The sequence below is a fragment of the Mesocricetus auratus genome, unplaced genomic scaffold, assembly GCF_017639785.1.
Source record: "Mesocricetus auratus isolate SY011 unplaced genomic scaffold, BCM_Maur_2.0 Super-Scaffold_6730, whole genome shotgun sequence".
In the NCBI taxonomy this organism is placed as follows: domain Eukaryota; kingdom Metazoa; phylum Chordata; class Mammalia; order Rodentia; family Cricetidae; genus Mesocricetus; species Mesocricetus auratus.
Window position 1 is genome coordinate 23540761 of NW_024429184.1, and position 22971 is coordinate 23563731.

The 22971-nt window shown below is 38.3% G+C and overlaps 2 protein-coding genes across 3 annotated transcripts in view; one reads left to right on the forward strand and one right to left on the reverse strand.

Annotated features, from left to right (window-relative positions):
* The window catches only part of Rars2 (arginyl-tRNA synthetase 2, mitochondrial), an 86046-nt gene that overhangs the window by 22748 nt on the left and 40327 nt on the right, over positions 1-22971 (reverse strand). The gene's annotated exons all lie outside the window — the stretch shown is intronic.
* Slc35a1 (solute carrier family 35 member A1) lies at positions 15-22420 on the forward strand. The gene is made up of 8 exons (XM_005080829.4): positions 15-203; positions 4085-4262; positions 13200-13359; positions 13623-13775; positions 15398-15464; positions 17654-17830; positions 18258-18392; positions 21449-22420. Exons 1-8 carry the CDS (start codon positions 188-190, stop codon positions 21571-21573), a joined length of 1011 nt encoding a protein of 336 aa, XP_005080886.1. The 5' UTR covers positions 15-187; the 3' UTR covers positions 21574-22420.

The window sequence follows — 22971 nt, forward strand, 5'->3', positions numbered from 1 at the left end:
GCCGGAAGCTGAGGTTTCCCGAGCGCCCTGCAGGACCGACTTTCCCGGGCTTGTCACTGGGCTTTCCGCGCCGCTGCTTCCGCCGCAGCCAGCGGTCTCCTCGTAGCGCGGCTGGGGCGGCGTGCTCTCTAGGCCGGCGCGTCTCTATGGCTGCAGGGGCGGTAGTTCCGCAGGCTGTCTCGGCACCATGGCTCAGGCGAGAGGTGAGGCCAGGCGGCTGGCACGGGGCAGGGGACGGCGGCCGGGCCGGGGTGGGATGCGCGGGCTGTGGGGGCGAAGCCCTGGCCCCGGGCTGCGCCCGCGCCCTCGCGGCGTGAGCGGCCCCGGGCGCCGGCCAGGCGGGGTCCCGGAGCCGCGCTGTGGTTCCCGACGCTGGGTCAGCCTTAGGGCCGCGCGCTGTCACCTCTCAGTGGCCGCCCGCCGGCTCGCCAGTGCTGTGGGGACTGCCGTTCCAACTGGACCCGGGGCTGAGTTTGTGTTCGGTAGCACCGTGCGGAGGAGAGGGCAAAAGGCGGTGTGGTTTTTTTGTTTTGTTTTGAGCACGGGTCAGCGCTGCAGGGTCTCATCCTGTAGCACGGGTTGGCTTCAGACTCGGGGAGATCTTCCTGCCTCAGCTTCCCCATTGTTGAGGTTGAAGGTCTGAACCACCACACCTGGCATATCGCTGTGTATCTTCGTCACCGTTTTCCCCAAAGAGCACTTGGCTTTTAAGTCTAAGTCTTTAAGTCTAAGTAAATGTTAGACAAGTATTTAAAGAATATCCGTTTGCGTGGACGTGGAATTATTTATCTTGTGGGGGAATTTACATTTAACATCAGGCGCCAGATACGTTTTCTGTGGTGGTTTTGTTTGTCTTGTGGATTGCTTATCCCATTTCAGCTAAGTCCTGTAGCAACACGGGAAGGGAGTAATGGGAAAAAGCTGTTCTGGTAGTATGTAGAAGGGGATGGTATGGCGAATGACGAATGGCCACTTAAACATTACAGAAGGAAATCAATCCCTAGAGGGCTGTTAACAGTTCACAGATTTAGACTTACTGCCAGTACATACTTTGTTACATCTGGTTGTGTTGCACGTCTTATCCCAACGAAATATAGTCTCTATGCCTCCGCAGAGTCGTCCAAGATTATTTAACAGCTACTTCTTGAAATGTCCAAGCTTTCAGGTGGGACAAACAATAGTACCCATAAAATGCAATTGGAAAACAAAAGTTTAAATCCAGACTGACTGTCTTTTGGGGATATTTCCCACCCAGAAACAAATACTATGGAAGCTAATGGGTTTTTGGCAAGAGGGGGTGGTGAGTTGTGAGTCAGGTTTCTAGTTAATGGCTTGTCATGATTTGAATTCTTAGGAAAGTTTAAAAGTTACTTCCATACCATGGATTTTTATATTACCCAGAAAACGTTGAAATTCCTAATAAATTTTCATACTGGAAAATTGGGAATGAAGAAATATTTTGATCTAATGGAACTGAAATGTCAGTGAAAGTCATGGTTAAAAAACAATGGTTTTAAAAGTTGAGATATGTCTAAAGTGGTATTATATGCCAAAGTCCTGTATGTTTTATAGCATCTAAATTTACACTTTTCTACTTTGACTAGTAATTGTTTTCAAGAATTACATTGGCAAATATTTGCATCGTATGGGAGATTATAAAAACCTATAATGGCTCATGGCTATTAATCCCAGCACTTAGGAGTCAAAGGCATGCAGAGTTCCATGAATTCGAGGCCAGCCTGCTCTACATAGCAAGTTCTAATCCAGCCTGAGATACAGAGAGAGCAGGAGGAAAAAAAACGTTTTCTTGTTTTTTGGAACCAGGAACCTATCATACCTATATGTGAGTTTGCACTCCTCATTATGAGAATATTGATACTTCAGGACATGGATGGTCAGTCTTTCTGTAGAGAGCTGTTAGTCCCTGCCATAGCTGCTGAACCCTGCCATTGTAGCACAATGCCGCCAGGATAATTTAGGCAAATGAGCTTAGCTGATATCCAATAACACTTCATTTATGGACACTGAAATCTGAATTTATAATTTCCATGTGTCTTCAGATGGGACTTAGAAGTTTTCTATTCAATTGAAATTAGAAGGCTACTCTGTGTGATCATATAAAAATATGGGGTGATGTAGTTTGCTTTCTCTTGTACTGACTGATGAAATGTTATTGCTGCATATTTTTGGAGTCATAAACTTTCATAAGAAAGTTTTAGAACAATGAAAGTATTATAGTGGCTTCCTTTGCTTATTGCTTATCTGGCTTATTGGACCTTTTAGAAAGGAAAGAAAAATATAAGAGATTTTTCTTTTCATATTACTTCTTTGGTGTAATTTTAAAAATTTGTCTACAGTTTACAAATTATTCTTTAATTCACAAAAAAGGAATATTTATCTGAAGACACTGTTTCCTTAAGTTTTAATAATCATGTTTTAAAGTATCTGTTTGAAACACCTAATTTATTTACCTGTGATTAGGTATAATTACCTATGATTATGATTCCAAAGGAGGGAACAAAAGCATATTTAACACATAAGATAGTTAAACAATAGCATCCTTAAGTCCACTCAATGTTCTTATGATTCTTAAACTGGGATTGGAAAAGTAGGACCCAACTTAATAAGCCTGCTTATTTATGTATGGCCCATGAGCTAAGAACAGTGTTCCCAGTGTGCAATTGATTTGGTGACAAAACATTAACTTTGAATATCAAGTAAATGAAATGTTATCTCCAAATAACTATTCTTATGAGCAGATCTCAATTACAAGGATTAGATTCATTTATAAATAATAAAAATCAATTGTGAGAATTGGTTTTCTTATATAAATCTTACATGATACCCTAAGTTTTGTCATGAAAAGAAAACAGAAATAGTTTGAGCCTTGGGTGATGGCAGTAACAGAGCAGGAAGCGCAGGGGTGGGAGGGTGGGGTGGTGGTGGATTACCCAGTGACTATAAATTTACCAAAGGTGTTGGACTATCTTTGGCACCTGAGTGAGGGCTGCTATATCCTGCATTTCAAGTTTTATAGATGTTTTTCTATGTACTTTTTGTGTTAACCATACTTTCAGGTAATGGAGTGAAACTGAGAGGTTAGATATAATTTGTTCTTGATTTTCAGTTAGTTCTATATAAATCTCTCTGTGTGTGCGTGTGTGTGTGCGTGTGGAGAGAGAGAGAGAGAGAGAGAGAGAGAGAGAGAGAGAGAGAGAGAGAGAGAGAGAGAGAGAGAGAGAGAGTCTTTAGGATATGGCCCAGGCTGGTTATAAAGCCACATCTTTCTGTATTAGATTGTTCTAGAGCAGTACTTTTCTGCTAGGGACATTCTCCACCCCCACCCCCCAGGAGGTACATGAGTGTGATCCTGATTCCTCAACCTCCTGGGAGGTGGGTTTGCACATATACACTACTGTAGTGGTCTTAAATCGCACTTTGGTCACTCAGCTATTCCTTTTGTTTCTTTCTGCTATCTTCAAGAGCGTATTTAGAGGTTCTATCAGGGGAGCTCAGCTATGCTTTATGCCCATGATGAGGAGTGATCTTCTTCACCTGGAAAGATTTTCCTTTTGACTGAGGGTAGTGTTAGAGTGTTAGGGGGAATGCCCTTGCCGTGGGAGGCAGGAAGGCAAAACTACTCCTCTGGCCACACAGCCATATCAACCCTTGTCAGTAGAATGACAGATGTAGACAGAGGCCTCAAGTCTGGTTTCTACTGTCTTGAGATTTAGAATGTATTGTAATTGCTTTGATGCTTTGTTTTCACAGGTTTGCAATCTCAAAAACAATTATATATTTTATAACAAACTAAAACTAAGGTTGGTATGTCACATAACTGTACAGTTGGGGGCACTAAACAATATCTGTGCCTAATTTGTATGGAGTTTTAAAGTCAGCAGTGTTTTGGTTTTGGTAACTGGAAACTATTACTTGGAAACTGAATTTTAGATGTCACCATTTAAAACACTATTTGTACTAGAAATTGGAAGGCATTATGGATTAACTAGTTGATTAGCATCACACACACATATATGTATGCACATACACACTAAATAATATTTTTATTGCACATGTTTTCCAGAAAATGTCAGTTTATTCTTCAAGCTATACTGCTTGGCAGTGATGACTCTGGTGGCTGCAGCTTACACCGTAGCTTTAAGATACACAAGGACAACAGCTAAAGAACTCTACTTTTCCACCACAGCCGTGTGTGTCACAGAAGTTATAAAGTTACTGATAAGTGTTGGACTTTTAGCTAAGTAAGTAAAAATACTTCTAGTGTGTTAAATTATTTTTTCTCTGAGTTAAGTATTGAAAATTCAAGTCACGTCTTTATGTATTAGATTGTTCTAAAGCAGTGCTTTTCTACTAGGGACAGTTTTTATCCGCCCCCTCGCCCCCCAGGAGGTACAGTTTGGATGTGTATCATAATAGGCATGTACTGGTATTTGGTGGATAGAGGCCAGGAATTCTTCTACATATCATGCAGTGCCTACAACAGCCATTTAAAACAAAGGCCTGTCGGGCCCACAATGTTGGTGATGTTGAAACTGAACAAATCGGGGGTTGCCAAATTGTGATTTATGGCCCAAATGCAGATTGTCGTGTTTTTTTTTTTTTTCTGTAACAGAAACTATATTGCTCATGAAACCTAAATTCATGCTGTTTGACCTTTGTAGAAAAATATTTGATCTGTTTTATAGGAATAAAATGATAATCATAAACATTTTTTGGGTGTTTCCTGTGTTACGTGCCAGGCACTGTGCTAGGCACTTTTCAGTAATTTCATTTAATTTTTAAACATTTGACATATTGATGTGTTTTATGAAATGCCTCAAGATTATGCTACTGACGTGACAACACTGTGCTTTGAATCCGTAATACCATAGAAGGATCATTTTAGCTGAAGGTTTAGTAAAACGGAGGGTAACAATAGGATTCCAAGTAAGACAGACACAATTTTATTCCCAGATTTTTGTGGCTGTGGCTTCTTTGAAGTTTTATTTTTATGTTTTTCCAGCTCTTTACTGGAGAAGATAATACAGGGTGCTGAGAATGAAATAAAACTTAAATAAAACTCTGATTGTAAATGACTTGGGGACTCGTGAGGTTAGGATCTACCTATTTAAGTCAATGGTGCAGGTGAGAATTCATGTATGTGTCATGTGTGTTGGAGTGAGTGGGAAACAGTAATAGCAGGTGTAGGCTTTTAGGTAGAAATAGGCAAATTAAATTTAAATATTTCTAACCTCATTTCACAAATCTGTACTCAGCAGTTTCCAGATGCTAGATGTACAGGGATGAAATAAATGTGGTCATTGCCTTGACACATAGATTCAGTAGGAGAGACAGCAAAGCAAGACAAAACAGTAGCAAATTATTTCAAATAGTCATGTGAGGAAGGGTACACTAGCAGTGGTTTTAGGCAGGAGAAAAGAACAGAAAAAAAAACTGGAGGTGGATGTTAGAGGCTTTAAAACGTTTGAGTTTAAAATTTGTCTTATAGGGAAAGGCACTGATACACAACTGTAGTGAAATCCTAAGCCTTCTGTGGAATGTTTATTTTTCTGGAAATTTATCTTCTATTATGTCATTCTTCATCTGGATATCAGCTGAGAATTCCTACTATACCTTTAAAAGGCAGTATTTCATTGACAAAAGTTTAAAAGTTCAGAGCTACTTCCATAGAGCAGCCAGTCTTACAACTGATCTTCTTTTTGGAAAAATGCAGGGTGTACCAACTTAAAGGGACAGAAAACAACTGTAACTCGGAGTTCCAATAGAAAGAACACAACATAGACTATTTTATATTTCTTACGGTTTTTGTCTTTGCTACAGAATCTTATTAGGTAACCAAGGCTGGCTTTGAGCTTTCTATAGCTCATAGCCCTTTTGCCTCAGCCTTCTGAGTGCTGAAATAACAGGCATATGCTATCATGTCTCATAACCTAAATTTTAGTTATTATGTTTTGTAAGTGTTACAAATTTTAGAAACCAATATGTAAAGATTAGTAAGTATTTGGTATAATGTAGCAAGTTGAACTATTTTTCTGCCAGCTTATCAACATAGACCGTATTTTTACTTAAATGTATACAAATATATATTTAAAAACATGTATATACATTTATATTTAAAATGTATATGCATTTATATTACCAAGCAATGTTGTATGTATTAATATTATATATAATATATATAACTATATATATATGTTACTTTAGCAACTCTTTGCTATGTTTATAATTAGTTTTGTACAAACTTGTTTGGAAATTTGTTAAAGCCAAAACTAATTATGTTTAGTGGTACAAGTTCTGAAAAAAAATTAAGATTTTCCAGATACTTTCAATGCTGCTATTTCTTTATATACATATAAAAACCAGTAATAATAGTAGTAAAAACTGGATTGGGTTGGTGAGATGGTTCAGTGGGTTAAGATGTTTGCTGCTAAGCCTGGCAATCTAAGTTTGATCTCTGGGACCCATGGGAGATTAAGAGAACTTATCCTCCCTAAAGTTGTCTTCTGATTTCCACATGTACCATACATGTGTATGCCCCCCCACACTAAATAAATGTAAAATAATTTTCAGAAAAATTGGCCAAAGACTAGAACCACACCAATGACTTTGAGAACACTTGCAAATAAAGATGCATGGACAAAACGGTTTACTGAGTGAATCACTATGTTGCACTACAGCTTCCATGACAAGATTCCCCCCCTTTCTTTTTCTTTTTTTTCCCCTTCTTATATTTTATCTGTGGGGGAGGCTGCAAGAGGAGAGGGTGGACATGCAGGGATGGAAAATGAATGGGATAGAGATGCATGATGGATAAACACAAAGAATAAATACAAAGTTTTAAAAAATTGGCCAAAGGTAAACAGGATGTTACTTCAGTCATTTAAAAAACGTGTGGGCCGGGCATGGTGGCACATTCTATTCGCAGCACTTGGGAGACAGAAGCAAGTGGGTATCTGTGGTGTACAGGATAGCCTGGTCTATATCTAGATTTTCAGGCTAGCTAGGGCTACATAATGAAACTCTGCCTCAACAAACAAACAACAAAAACACAAAACCAAACCATGGGTTGTGGGGGAGTGAGGCGGGAGAGACTCTCAGTGGTCAAGTGTACTTGCAGCTTTTCCCTGGGGACCCAAGTTCAGTTCCCAGCACCTACATTGGTCTGCTCACAACCTCCTGTAACTCCAGCTGATCTGTGTTCGATGCCCTCCTCTGGTATCTGGGCACACACACACAGACGGCATTCATACACATACATGCAGGCAGATGTGAGTAAAAATAATCTTAGGGGCTGGAGAGGTAGCTGATTTTGCAGAGGACGGTGACTGAATTCCTGGCACCCACATGGTGACTGTCAATACAACTCTAGTTTATGGTCTCTGTGGCACCAGGCACATGTAATGCACAGGCAAACACAGATGCACATCAGAAAGAATCTTAAACAGAAACACAGGCTGGTTAATAGTGCTCTACTGTGGTGGATAAAATTCAGAAAACATTTGTTACTTGGAAGCTTTTTGAGATGATTTCTTAAACACAAAGATACCAAAGCTGATTCACATTTTAAATTTTTATTTGTTTGAAAATCTGTTGCCATAATGTTAAAATAATTTCCAGATGTAAAAATGAAATTATTTCTGTTGGTGTTCAAAGTAGAAAGAATATTTTATCATCAGAGAATGACTTTTTTTCTGGATAACTATGAAAATATCTGGAAGAATTCTATTAGAAAGTTAAAGGTTTGGACCTGTTATTTAGAATGAGGAAGCAATGAAGGAAAAGCTGACTCCTTATCTGCTCTTTATGACAAAGTACTGTAGAGTAGATTAGTACAAAGCCTTATTTTATGTGTGTTTCAGTTTAAAAACACTACTTAATGCTATAGCTCAGGTCATAACTGTCCACTAAAAGCCTATTATTTGGCCCATTAAGGCCTTATCCCCAGCTTGGTTCTAGTGCAGTGGCTTGTAGGAGGGCTTTAGTATATTGGGGTGTGCCCTCACAGGTAACTGCGGGGCCCTGGCATCCTTTTCTCTTTCACTTCACCACAAGGTGAACGGTTGTTGGGTACTGTGTTCCCAGGGGAATGAGCTGTCTAGTCCAGAACAATAGGGCCAACTGAAACCTCCAAAACTTTGATCCACAATAAACTCTCACTTTTAACAGGTGATTTTGTTTTGGTTAAAATGGGAGTTAACACATTTACTATATGTTACTGATTAACTGACATTGAACTCAGGGCTGACTATGACTCCTGTGAATGAAGCCTATTTACTGCATCTATTTTCTTCATATGGCATAGCCATCAGACGCTTAGAACAGTAGGTTCTTTTTACTTTAGCACCGCATTTGGGGGCCGTTTTGAACAACAGCATCACCAACAATCAGCATTAAGATATGAAAAATGTAGCACTAACAGATTATAGTCTGCAGGTGGCTTACTTCGTACTTTTTTTGTCCTGACCCTGAATTTACATTTTTTTAAAGAAATATCCCTTGTTCCTTTGTAAGCGGACCCCCCCCATGGTATTTAGACACCAGAATGTAGGCATTAGTTACACATGTTGCTGCTGCGCTAGCCTTTCTTCTAGGTTAGTGGTTCTCATTTTGACACCTCGAGTGTTGACTGACCCTTTCACAGCAGTTGCCTATGACCACTGGAAAACACAGATACTTACATTATGGTTCATAACAGTAGCAAAACTACAGTTATGAAGTAGCACTGAAAGTAATTTTACGGTTGGGGATCACACCTCGAGGAACTGTATTAAAAGGTTGCAGCATTAGGACGGTTGAGAAGCACACCCTAGGCTCTCTGAGCAGACAAAGGAGGGAAGTCTGTGCCAGTGCAGACATACTTGTATAAGTCCATTTCTCTGCAGGATACCTACAGCTGTGTTCAGTACCAACAGGTTTTCACATCTTCCCTTCCTCATTTGTTTCCTTCTTCAGGGCTGATGAGCTTAGTTTCTGTTATCCTGACTACATGAACACTGTGGCATGGAAAAATACTAACTCCATGTTTTTGTACATAAGTGTGTTATTGTCACTTTTCATACATACATTCTTCATGCCAGTACATAGAAATCTCTCTCCAAAGTGCATTGCATTCTACTATTTGGATGTGTGATACATGCCAGTCATTCATAGACATTTGGTTTGTTTCTAGTTTTCACCTACTACACAACTAAAGACATGGTGAGTATTTTGTACATGACTCTTGAGTGCCTGTGTGACTACATCAGATCACTTCTTTGTTTCTGTTGTCTTTGAGGTGCTGGGGTTGAACCCAGAGTTTTACACATGCTATGCAGCTGCTTTACTACTGAAGTCACTTCACCTCAGATCACTTTCAAATTAAAAAGAAATCAGTAAACTGTGTTTTGGGGAAGAAGGACAGACAGTTCGATCGGTAGTGATAGTATAAAAGCTCTCTGTATAGATAAATTTGTTTTGATAATTGAAGTTCCCAGTATTTAACTATAATTTAAAGTACAAAGCATATTTTTAAAGATATTTTTGTTTGCTCATGAAACTGATTTAGTAGTTTCATAGGAAAATCACTTATTAGCTATATGCTCTACTGATCCCTCTGACACCCATTAACACTGATGGTGCAATGTAAATCTGCCATTGGTAAAGGAAAGGAGGTGAAGACATTTCCATATGCCTTAGAAGAGAATTGGTGTAGACCGAACTTTCTGTCCCGCCCAGTCCTACAGCCCTTTAGTCCCAAATAAACACATTGAAGCTTATCTTAATTATAAACTGTTTGGCCTATTGCTCAGGCTCTTTCTAACAAACTCTTACAACTTAAATTAACCCATAATTCTTATCTTTGTGTAGCCACATAGTTTGGTACCTTTTCTCAGGAAGGCATTCTCATCTTGCTTCCTCTGAGTTTGGCTGGTGACTCGCTCTGAGCCTTCCTCTTCCCAGAATCCCCCTAGTCTGGTAGCCCACATACTTCTGCCGACTACTGGCCAATCAGTGTTTTATTAAACCAATACAAGTGACAAATCTTTACAGTACACAAATGCATTCTCCCACATCAAATTGCCTTTCTGTTGCTTTTCCCCACAGCTCACAGATGACATGGCCCTAGCAGGATGTGTAAATGGACTTAGACTTTGGATGTCTTCCAACAGTTCTTTACATGTCTTCCTCACATCTTTAAGGAGTCGTTACTGCTTTATGGTACCGTAAAATCTGGCAAACACTTAAGTCATAGATTTTTCCAGCCTTATTTATTCCTCCTGTTGGGTGGACATTTTCTCTACCTCTTAGTTCCCATGCTGTAATATGTTCAGAGACTTAGGGAGGAAATAAAAATTATCTACCTCACAAAATGGGTATTTCCTTCTATAATGTCTTAATTTTCAGTATACTAAACTTTGCGATAAGAAATTTGTACACAAAGCTGAAATCTCTTAAGATCACAAGTACCTTTTGTGTTCCAGAACTTGGTAATTGAATAAGCCTCTTATCTAAGAGTTGATAGCAAATGGGGATTAGAAAAGGATAATAGCCATTATGCTGTAGCCTGTGCTGGATCAGCATGAAGAACCTTCTACTGGAGCAGCACAGATACAGGAGAAAGTAGGAGGCTGCTGGTGGTGTACACACAATATTGCTCAGGGAGCCATTCTGAAGTGTACAAGTCAGTATTTTAAAAGAACACTAAAAGTAAGTTTATGGTAGACCCTATACATGTAAGAATTATATCTGTACTATCATATGATGCTGATTAGTGGCAATTATGAAAAAGTATTAAACTATTATGTTTCCCAATATATCATCTTTTAAGAGGGTTCCTTAGTGTCTTAGTCTCTTTTCCTGTTGCCTAACAAATACAAGAGACAAGGGTCTATTAAGCTTAATATTACAGGTTACAATCCTCCTGGCAGGGAAGTCACAGTAGCAGTAACTAGAGGCAGCTGATCACATTGTATCTACACTCAGAAGAGTGTCTGCACTCAGGAGAACAGGGAATACATGCTAGTGCTCAGCTCATTTTCTCTACTCTTAATACCGATGAGAACTGCCTTTCTCAGGGAATGGTGATGCCTACAGTAGATAGGCCTTCCCAGCTTAACAAACACAGTCAAGACAATTCTCCACACACCAGCCCACAGTTCAACTTAATCCAGAAAAATCTCTCACTAAGACTCCTTCCTAGTTGATTCTAGGTTATGTCAGATTGACAATGAAAGCTAACCACCATACTTGAATGTGACCTCTTGGTAGTTATTTTAATTTTATAATGGAGGAGAAAGTACTCTGGTTAAGATGTTAGTCAAGCTGGGCAGTGGTGGCACATGCCTTTAATCCCAGCACTTGGGAGGCAGAGGCAGGCGGATCTCTGTGAGTTTGAGACTAGGCTGGACTACCAAGAGCTAGTTCCAGGTCAGGCTCCAAAGCCACAGAGAAACCTTGTCTTAAAACCAAACCAAACCAAACCAAAAAAAAAACCAAACCAAACAAAGATGTTAGCACATCTTAGACATGAATTAGGAAGCAACTAAGAACTTGAGGATGTAGGCCAATGGGGAGCACTTGCCTAGAATGTGCAAAGAAGGCCTGAGTTATCCCACTCCCTCAGCAGGGATGTGTGTACTTAGGTTACTTTTTCCCTCTTAGTGTTTGTAGCCTCCAGCCCAGACTGCACAGAACTTTGCAGCATATGAATATAACATTGTAGTGTGGAGGCTGTTGAAGTTGGTAACAGAGAAGCTTTGTATTTCTATGGTCCTGACCAAATTTCCTGTCTTAAGTGGCACATTTTCTTGAGGGATAGGATGTTCTATAATGAATACATAGGAATAATCAGTTTGATACAGTGGACCAAAATTTTGTTGCCTGCCCCAGAACTTATGAAATTGTTCCTGCAGCATTTAAATATGAAAATATTTGCAAGTGTTGATTTAATGCTAATAAAAAACACAAGCTTGTTGTTATGATTATGGTAAATATGAGTATGGTCTTTTAAGGGTGCTCTCAATTAGGACCATTTTGACAAAGCCTGCTTTTAGGAATATTAATGCTTATTATATAATATTGTTTTATTTTTATATTTAGGAAGCAAATGAGGTTATTTTCTATAGGGGAAGTAGAAGCCATAGTAACCAGTCTTGTGGGGGGGAGTGTTAAGACCATATATGACTAACAGGCTTTTTTTATACAGTAGATAGTTTAATTTTATTGAGGTTAATCAGTTTTTCAGATTTCCTATGGAATTATGTAGATTTGAAATATTTGAGAGTATGTTTATATGAAGATTTATTATCTATTATATTTATTCAGCACTGAGTAAATTCATAAATAATAAGAATCACTTCCTCCCAAATCCAAGTTGTATAACTACTATAGCCTTCTCTTTTTTGCATTTAAATGTATAATTTGACAGACACTTTAAAGATATGGCTATACAGTCTGATCAGTTACAAAGATACTGAGGTATACTTGTTACAAGTGGCTGAGAATTTATTGTGTCTCCTGGTATCTTTGGAACTTTGACCAGAGGATTTTGGTTTTTTTTTCTTAGTAGAAATTTAAGTTTTTAAAAATGGGAATGAATTATAGGTCTATTTTATTAATAAATCTAAAATTAGTGACAGTTGTGTGGCTTGGGCAGTTTATGGGGCCACTGGCAGTGCATGAGCTGGCAGTGCATAGAGAATGGAGCCGATTCTCTATGGAGGGATACCCTGCTCAGCCTAGGTACAGGCCTGGGTCCTGTCTCAAAGTGATGTGACAGACTTGGTTGTGTCCCCATAGGAGGCCTCACCCTCTCTGAAGAGTGGATAGTGGGTGGGATGGGGGAATGGGAAGGAGGGGGAACTGGGATTGGTATGTAAAATAAGACTGTATATAAAAAAAGAATATACTCTAAATTACATCAGAAACGTACTGTGTGTAGAATCTCATTAAAAGAATGCTACAGACATGGTGGTGTATGCATGTAATCCTAGCGTTTGGGAGGTGAAGACAGGAGGATCATAAGTTCAAGGTCAGCCACGGAATAAGACCCTGTCTCAAAAACAAGAGGTTAGAGTGCAGCTCAGTGATGGACCCTTGCTTAGCATGCACAGGACCCTGGCTTCAGTGCCTGCACTGGCTGGGAAAGGGTCTTTAATTTCTGTCTCACCACTCTTTCATCTCCCCCTTTGTTTTCAAAGAGAAACTGGAAGTTTGGGTAGATTTAAGACATCCTTAAGTGAAAACGTCTTGGGGAGCCCCAAGGAACTGATGAAGTTAAGTGTGCCATCACTGGTGTATGCTGTTCAGAATAACATGGCTTTCCTAGCTCTTAGTAATCTGGATGCAGCAGTATACCAGGTAAGTGGAATTAATGATATAAAAAGCTCTAAACTGAAAAAAAAATTTCTGTGGGACATGGTGGTGTACTCTAAATCTCTGTGAGTTCCAGGCCACCCATGGCTATATATTAAAACTTTGTCTTAAGAAAAGACAACTGAGATTTGAGGTTGTTTAATTGTTTTTTTAATGGAGATTACTACATTCATAAGCATTTTCTTAATTCTGATGGTGATACATTTCTGTAAAGACTAACATTAGATGAATTTATTATTTGCTTCTAGGTGACCTATCAACTGAAGATTCCCTGTACTGCTTTATGTACTGTTTTAATGTTAAATCGAACACTCAGCAAATTACAGTGGGTTTCAGTTTTTATGCTGTGTGGTGGGGTCATACTTGTACAGTGGAAACCAGCACAAGCTACAAAAGTCGTGGTAAGTAACAAAATCATATGCCATGGGTAAAAAGAAAACCCCTCTCTTATAGCAACTGTTTTGTTCACTAACTTCGTAGGACGGGCTTGTGAATGTTTGAGGGTAATGTCACATCCCTACTCTTCAGGTGTCCTCTCTTCCCAATTTAAACTTACTTCTGTGGTCTGGTTTCCAGAGACCTTCCTGAGCCCCAGCTCAACACTGCTTAGTATTTTACTTCTAGAGGTACTGTTCTGTCACTGTTCCACAGTATGCCCTAAAACTTGATTCTATTTCCAGAGCAGACATAGCTTGACATTACTCCTTTTGTTTTTAATAGAGATCTGCTAAGTCAGCATATGATTGATTTGGGGGGAGCGTGTCTGTTTTTATTGGATACATACAACTGATGTTATATAAGCACAACTTATTTTGAATTTTTAGCTTAGCTAATTTATACTAAATCAGTATTTGCAGTTAAACTCATTCTGTCAGATGAGAAAGTTGTCTTTTGTGGAATATCTACCGTGTGGACAAGAGTTTTTATTTACATTCATTCCTTACCACCTTGTAACAGTGGGTTACTTTTTGGGGTAAGAATTAGATTAAGTTTATTCCAAGATCTTATACACTTGTGGAGCTGGAACTCTTAGACCTGGCTTTCCAAATTTCAGTTTCGTTTGCATTTTGTTGTTATGCTGGTATATACCAGGTTCCCGTTTACAAAGTACTGAGATTAAAGACTGTAACTTGAGCAGGTGTCCCAGGGGTGAAATGATCTGTTTTCAGTGATGACCAGACATTTTAGGCTATGATTTATGTCTCGGTCTCAGGCACTCCTGACATTAGGCTTTCTGCTTTTGAACAAGGTGTCACACCCTTATTACAGTATTCCTCTAATTCCAGTGATACTATTGAGGTAGTATTCATTTCTCAGAACGACAGGTGAAGCTCCTGAGAGTGAAGGGGAGAAAGGAGAGCTGAAACAGTAGGTTCAGGAACCATGTAGACACATCTATTGGCATTTGTCTCTGTTTTGCTGTTATATATACCTGCCAACCTCCTCTGCCCATGAAGCTGCTAAGAGCCATTCCAAAGTATAATATCATCACTTTCTTATCTGCTCAGTATACCAATGATCCGATGCATAGAACTGTGTAAGTATTTGACAAAAATTCAGGGAGGAAGTTGAACTGTACCATTTTCAGGACTGATACTTTGGTTCAATGTAGAAGCAGAAATTAAAATAAGCAGCTCAACTATGTAAAACTATGTTTAAGTACTCAGAAACTGAGGTGTACATATACCTATGTGTGATTTCAAAGAAATGCTTTCAACTTAAATACTTTGGTTAATTTGAATTTTTTTTCATTTTGTTTGCTCCTTTATCATTCTTATTTACTTTGTCTGATATGAAATGTACTTTTAGTAGAAGCATAATGTAGGCCACCCCACACCCTCATTTTTTTTGTTTTGTTTTGTTTTGTTTTGTTTTTTAAGACAAGGTCTTATTAGAGACACCTGGCTGGCATGAACCTGCCTTTGCCTCCTGTGTGCTGGGATTAAAGGCTTATTTGTAGTCATCTGTGTGGACTGTAGAGTAATGGCTACTAAGAGTAACTTTTAAAAACTTACAATTGCAGGTAGAGCAGAATCCATTATTAGGCTTTGGTGCAATAGCTATTGCTGTATTGTGCTCTGGATTTGCAGGTAAGTTGTGAAAGCACTGCGTTATCACATTGTAACCCTCCCTCCCTCCCTCCCTCCCTCCTTTCTTTCTTTCTAAAAACACTGAACTATAAAAACTGGATCTCATTTCCTTGGTTTATCCTAACAATTTTATTTCCATTAGGGCTTAACACCTTTCTTATTTTGTTTTGTGTCAGCTACTCCCCCCACGAGTAAATATGTGACTTCACTTAACTCACTTCAGACTTCAGAATTGCAGCTATTTAAGAATATACTTCTGCCATTCTTGACCATCTTAGTTTAGCCAAGAACTAAAAGTTAACAGAAAGGCCTCTGATATGGAAATTAACCCTCAGGAAGGTCACAACAAGTACTTCCTATTTCCCCAAAGTATCATTATTTTCAAGCTTGTCTCTGCTGCCACAGGTCACTAGTATAGCAGCTTAGAGTGTCTTGTGCCTGTAATCTCAAGTTCTTCCTTTGCTTCAACAGACTAGGAGCTATGGAATAGAAAGGAGGTGGGTGAAGTGTACCTTAGCAAACATAATATCAAAGAAGAACAACCAGAAACATCAAGAAAACAGGAAAGTATGGAGTCATATAGGGACAATCATTCCTCTAATGACCTAAGAAAAGAAATACATGATCTTAATGTAAGAAATGAAATGTGTTGCAGAAATAGCTCTTAACAGGTATGAGACTCAAGAGCTTATTAGTAAAGAATATATTTAGCGATATTTGTGTATCTACCTATTTCAAGAGTGACTTTTTTTTTGGACTAGGAAAACAGGAAGGACATAGAAATAAAGTAATGCTTATAAATATTTTATAGGAGAAGAGAAAAGGATAAAATTAAGAATATACCTAATTAACCATAATACATGGTAAACTTTTAAGAATCAACAAACTAGGAACAAAATTTTAATCACCAAAAATATTCTTTTAATTTTGGTAATATCTTTGAAAAGTTAAATTCTTATATCTGATATCTTATTTATTCAGCCTCTCAGCTTACACCTGAGGAGACAGAAGGTGTGCTTAAGTAGAAGGTCACTGAATAGCTAAATGCTTTCTCCAGATGAAAGTCTAAGTTAGAAAGTATAACAGCTGTTTTAGGGTTGTTGCCACAGTCTGGCTCTTTCCAACATATCTCATCAAAATCAGTGGTTTTTGCTAGGTATGGTGGCAGGACACTGCTTCAAGGTCAGCCTGGTCTACAAAGAATTCCGGGCTAGCCAGGGCCACATAGTGAGATCCTGTTTCAAAGATAAAGATTAATATACAAAATTTTAATTATAAATGATAAAATAGCTTTAAATAAAATCTCCAATGTTCCTATTGAACATGCATTCATCTAACTTTAAAACTTGAAATAGCTGGGCTTTTATCCCAGCACTTGGGAGGCAGAGGCAGTCGGATCTCTGTGAGTTCTAGGTCAGCCTGGTCTACAGAGCGAGTTCCATGACAGGCTCCAAAGCAATACAGAGAAACCCTGCCTCCAAAGGAAAAAAAAAACAAAAAACAAAAAACAAACAAACAAAAAACCCAGAAAAACAAAGCTTTGAAATAGTGGTATTTGACTTTTTAGGGACAAAAGTGTTTTTTACTCCTTTTTTCTCTGAGGGGGGGAAACATTTTTTGTGCCCTCCCCTTCCCCCAGACTCAGGAAAGTACATGTACACCAAATTTAATACCTAATTAGCAGTTCACAGGGCTTGTAATGCTGTCTTGACCTGCTTCAAAGAATGACTTTACTCAGCAAGTGGTATTTATTTCGGTTATAGCATTGAGAAGACATCAGCTGGGTGATTATATAGTTACTTTGCACAGTAAGGCACATTCATTCCTACTTATATTAATGGGGTATGAGTGGGATAATTCACTTTAATGGTGTAGCTTTACAGATGATCACAGCTAACCTTTGATTGGCACTAAGGAGTAGAGGTTTGGTGATCTAAAGGAAAACTGTTCTTGATGGTTTAACAACTTTTAGTCAAATATAGCTTATGATGTTTCTTCTTAATTATTAATCTATATGCTTTGTAAAAGCAGTTTGATAATGTTTAATATCTCATGTCATAAACTACATAATAATAACTAATATTAAGAATTTTTGTTCCCCAAATTATGCAATTGGTATTTAATAATGGAATATTATTAGTTAATTCATAATATCTTTAATATTCCCGTGCCCCCCCTTTTTTTTCTAGGAGTTTATTTTGAAAAAGTTTTAAAGAGTTCAGATACTTCCCTTTGGGTGAGAAACATTCAAATGTATCTGTCAGGAATCGTGGTGACGTTAGTTGGTACCTACTTGTCAGACGGAGCAGAAATAAAAGAAAAAGGATTTTTCTATGGATACACGTATTATGTCTGGTTTGTCATCTGTAAGTATCCACGAATAAAATGTCTGAGTAGATTCTATTTGCTTCTTATCTTAATTCTTAAGTTAGATGTCTGTCCTAGGCACTTAGAACATTTTGGAATTATCCCTCTGATATAGTGATGAATACAAGTTCAGACCATGTAATGTTGTACTTGTTGACTTGCTATCCCAGAGAAAATTTACCCTCACAATGAAAAGAATCTAATGTTAGTAGTGGCTGTGTGTGATGTAGTAGTGGAGTAGTCTTTTATGGCCTGACAAAGTGCTGCACAGGAACTAGTACTCAGCTTTAGTACAGCCTCTCACCATGACTGCTCTCCTTATCCTAGGTAAATGAGTGTGTCAGCTCTGAGAATGAAGATTAGCTCAGCATTATGGAATGCTTTAAGTATTCAGTATTAAGTTTTATTTTTTTTCTGTGTCCAAAGTCCTTGCTAGTGTTGGCGGCCTCTACACTTCTGTTGTGGTTAAGTACACAGACAACATCATGAAAGGCTTCTCCGCGGCAGCAGCCATTGTTCTTTCTACCATTGCTTCCGTGATGCTGTTTGGATTACAGATAAGTATGTCATAGCTTTACATTGTTAACATGGAATAGCCTATTTCTTCATGATCTGCTTCAATTCTTATTAAAAGTAATTCTACTTTTATTAGTTTACTCTGGTTCGCAGTTGTGTGACAGGGATTAAGCAGCACTTCAGTGTCCTAGAGCTCAAGAGTGTTGGTTCTAGGTGATATTGAGAGGCCACTCTGTTATTAAAAGAAGCTATTCAGCACTCAAGACTGTTTCCTTAAGTTTTAGATACAGGGTGTCTTGGGTGAGTCAGGTTACATATTTGGTCTGCTATAACTGTGGCTTCTGCATCTGTGCATTCAAACATGTTAGAAAATATTATGGAGAAAACTATTTCTCTGAATATGAGTATGCCTATTGTAATTCCTTAAAAATATAAGTAATTGCTGGACATGGTGGTGCACACCTTTAATCCCAGCACTTGGGAGGCAGAGGCAAGCAGAACTCTGTGAGTTCGAGGCCAGCCTGGTCTACAAAGTGAGTTCCAGGGCAGCCAGGGGTGTTATACAAAAAAACCGTGTCCTGAACTCCCCCGCTAAAAAGGAATATAATTATAGTATTTGCATTGCAGTAGATATTTTGAGTACCCTATGAATGACTTGTAGAAGGTATGTATGCATAGGTGATATGTAAATGCTATACTATTTTTATATGTGGGATATGAACATTTTAGTATCTAAGGGAAGTGCTAGAACCAATCCCCCTAGATTCTCAGGGACCACTGTGGTATGATTGGTTCTCAGGGAGATAGAAACACATACTTGAGGAAATGATCCCTTTCAGTAGTGAAGTTAACATATATAGGCCTATTGTGAAGCCTCCTTTCATTTCCTTTTTAGTTTTTTTTTTTTTTTAAATGGTTTTTCAAGACAGGGTTTCTCTGTGGAACATTCCTGGCTCTTGGAACTTACTTTGTAGACCAGGCTGGCCTCGAACTCACAGAGATCCACCTGTCTCTGCCTCCCAAGTGCTGGGATTAAAGGCGTGTGACACCATGACCTGGCTCCTTTTTTATTTTATGTCTTTCTGTTCTGGAATTAGGTGTGTACTAGTTTACAGTGACATTGTGCACCTTTGCTATGCTAATTCCTCTAGTGTTATTTTTTTCCTAGCTGTCATATCTAGCTCTTGGATTACTTATGCAGAAATAATGTCTTAATGTTTGAGGTTTCTTTTAAGCTATGTAGTAATTATTTTCTATATTGACCAATTATTATATCATAAACCACTAAAGGAAAATTTGTTAAATGTCTACATTAAATAAAAGGGGGAAAACTGTCCTGTTTTATATTTAATTTTATAGTTAACTCTTCTTACAAATACAAATAGAAGCACTATCAGTATTGCAGAAAACCATTTTATGGCTCATCTTGCCTATTGTAATTATTGGCAGCAACCTCGGGGAAATTGTATAACTGTGTCTCGTACTTTCTCTGCCAAGTGTAAATAATGTCATTTGTCTCCTGGGTTTGTCAGGTGATTTGCTCAGAACAGTCTCTAGCAAGTAACAGGGAAGTTGTGCAAGTCCTACCACAGCTCTTTAGATGGCCTTGTCACCTGATTTGGGTAAAATACTAATTGGAGTTCTAGTCCATCCATATATTTAACATAATCCTGTGTCTTTGCTACTGAGAAAAACTTGGTAACAGTATAAAATACGTCTGTCTTAGGAGTCTTTCAGCTTAACTATTAAGATATTAAGATATAAACTATCTTAATATTCAAAGCTGGTCTTTACTGTAGGTGAACTAAAACTGAAGCTTGGTGCTATTTCTTTACATTCCCTTTAGGGGGTGGGGGCTACCTCATGTAGCTCAGACTGGCTTTAGACTTACTACAAAGCCAGTAACCTTGAACTCCTGAACCTTGTGTCTTGGAATTCCAGGCATGTACCACCATGCCTAGCTACCTACATGCCAATTTTTAAAGCTATTAATACTGAGCCATCAAGTAGTACAGTTAATATGTATAGATTATGGTTCAGTTTTAAGTATACAGTTTTGACATTAGCATTTATTTACATAATGCCTACATGTGAAATTTATAGAAGGGTTTTATTATTATAGTTTTTGTTTTTTATTTTTCTCTTTGGTCTGTGGGTCCATGTGAGTCAATGCTGGATGTCTTGGTCAGTTGCTGTCCTTATTTTAGAGACAGGTCCACTCTCTTTTGGCTAGACTAACTGAGCAGAGAGCTCCCAGGAGCAATCTGTCTCTGTCCTGTCCCTGTGCCCCCCCTCCCCAATAGCATAAGGCTACAGATGTGCCAGTGTTTGTGTGAGTGCTGGAGATTCAGGTTTTCAGGCTTGTGCATCAGGCACTTAAGTCCTCATACAAGTTTTGTATATCCTAGTTTTCAGGAGTAACTTGAAAAAAGCAAGTGGAACAGGAAGCGTAATAATCACCTTGTCACCTATCCAGAAATTTTCAGTGGTTTGAATCACTGGTTTTTGAAAGCTGAATTTTGTATAACTGTCTTTTATACTAGGCTTTCTGGGATCACAAGTAAGCCATATCACACCACATTTTCTTTTTCTATTCATGTATATATTTATATTACATTTACTTACTTTAGGAAAACTAGTGTGTCCCATTGTTGGAGCAGTCTAAGACAGGCTTATTTACAATTTTGGAAAGTGTTATTACTCCTTTGATATTTATCTTTTCCTCCTGTTTCTTTTTTGCTTAGAATAGACAACCTCTCATAAAATAACACGAATGTGACCTGGTAGTGCAACCTATAGTTAAAAAGATTTTAGGACTGGGGACGTGGCTTACTGACAAAGTGCCTGCAGTTCTAGCACCGGGGAGGTGGAGATGGGAATCCCTGGGATTTGTTAACTATCCAGTCTAACCTAATTGGTGGGCTCCAAGGAAATGAGAGACCCTGCCTAAAAATAGATGGATACATTCCAAAAGTTGATGCCCAGGGTTGTCTTTGGCTCCTGTATGTATACACATGAACTGTACACACATGAACACATACATACATACATAAAAATGCTTTTTAAAATTCATCATTTGTTTTTTTTTCCTCTCTCTTCAGCACTTTCCTTTGCAATGGGAGCTCTTCTTGTATGTGTTTCCATATATCTCTATGGGTTACCCAGGCAAGACACTACATCCATTCAACAAGAAGCAACTTCAAAAGAAAGAATCATTGGTGTGTGATTTGAATCTTAAGATAATCCTATAATGACTAAACTGTCAATAATTATTAGAGCCTTAAGTCAACCCCAGATGGTAGCTTAAACAATATCAACAAATTTACTGTATGGCATAAGAATCAAGAAGAAAACTGTATGAGTCAATTGCTTAAACAGATTTAATTTGAGAGTGTTTGGTGTCAAGCTGTATCATTTCAGAATGAAGGACTTTACTACAGAGTGTGTGCACGTGCATGTGTGTATGTATACTGTGTACACAGAGCATGGAGTTGACATTGTATCAAGACGAGTGTGTGTGGGTCTCCTGTACACAGGGCATTGGGGTGACAACACAGGGTCAGAACATCAGGTGAAACTACAATATTCAGTCAACAAGGTTTAGGACGGTGTCTGAAGGTTAAAGTGCCAAAGCCATTTCTGTACACACTATTCTGTTCAGGTGCCAGGAGGGGAAGGTGAGCCTTCCTTGTCCAGTTCATGGATAGTACTTTGTCCCTGTAGTAGTGAAAAACCTAGCTGCTTTCATCAAAGTGAAGAATGAATAAGATAAGGCAGTTCAGAACAAACTAGTGTGTAACTTGTAAAACAGAACCCATTTCATGGCTCAGACACTGACTTCTGTCTGGGCAATGACGGAGAACTCAGTGCTGTATTTGTGCCATTTACTGTCTGGTTCATATTTCTTTGCTGTTAGCTGATATACTTTTCAGAAAATTTTCTAAGTCGCTTTTATACTTTCTTTTTTATAAGGTATGGTTACCTGTTGGGCTTTCAATTTGTGAACTTTCAGTGGTTTTAAAATATTTCTATAATGTTAATGGGGAAAGCCAGCAATAAACTTATTTATATCACTCGTGTAGTCAATTTGTTCAATGGATATGGCCATTATGATAATGTAAAAACATTAACGTGACTTTTTTCTATGTATGAAATTTTAACAAATAAGGGTTTTGTTTGCAAATAATAGCTATAATCTAATTCTTAATAAGCCTTGAGCAAAAAAAGAATTTCTGGGTAGGATTACAGCATAATTAAGTCTTTTCAAAGAACTGTGATTTTGAAGGCTTAGTTCCCGTATATTTTTACTCAAGTGGTCTGAGGAGAAAGTCTTTCCAAAGAAGTGGAGAGGAAGAGTAGATAGGTAAAACATGTACATGTTCATTCCATCGTTAGTTTGCTATAGGAAGTTGAATGCTACTGTAAGAAGAAAATTAGCAAATAACTTAGAATTGTGATTATATAACATTTAGATTAAATGTAGCAGGCCAAATAGAAGTGCTGGCAGAAGATGGTGATGGTTATCAAACGTAACTGTTTGATACTCAGTTAGGTACTTACTGCTACCTAAATTAAGCTCATATTGAATCAAGTCAGACAAACTACCTTGTCTGTATGTAGATAC

Bases quoted from the DNA above. Each gene is read 5' to 3' on its own strand.
- Slc35a1 (XM_005080829.4), top strand. The intron at 13,360-13,622 runs GTAAGTGGAATT...ATTTGCTTCTAG, and splicing joins TGGATGCAGCAGTATACCAG to GTGACCTATCAACTGAAGAT. The intron at 18,393-21,448 runs GTATGTCATAGC...CTCTCTCTTCAG, and splicing joins GCTGTTTGGATTACAGATAA to CACTTTCCTTTGCAATGGGA.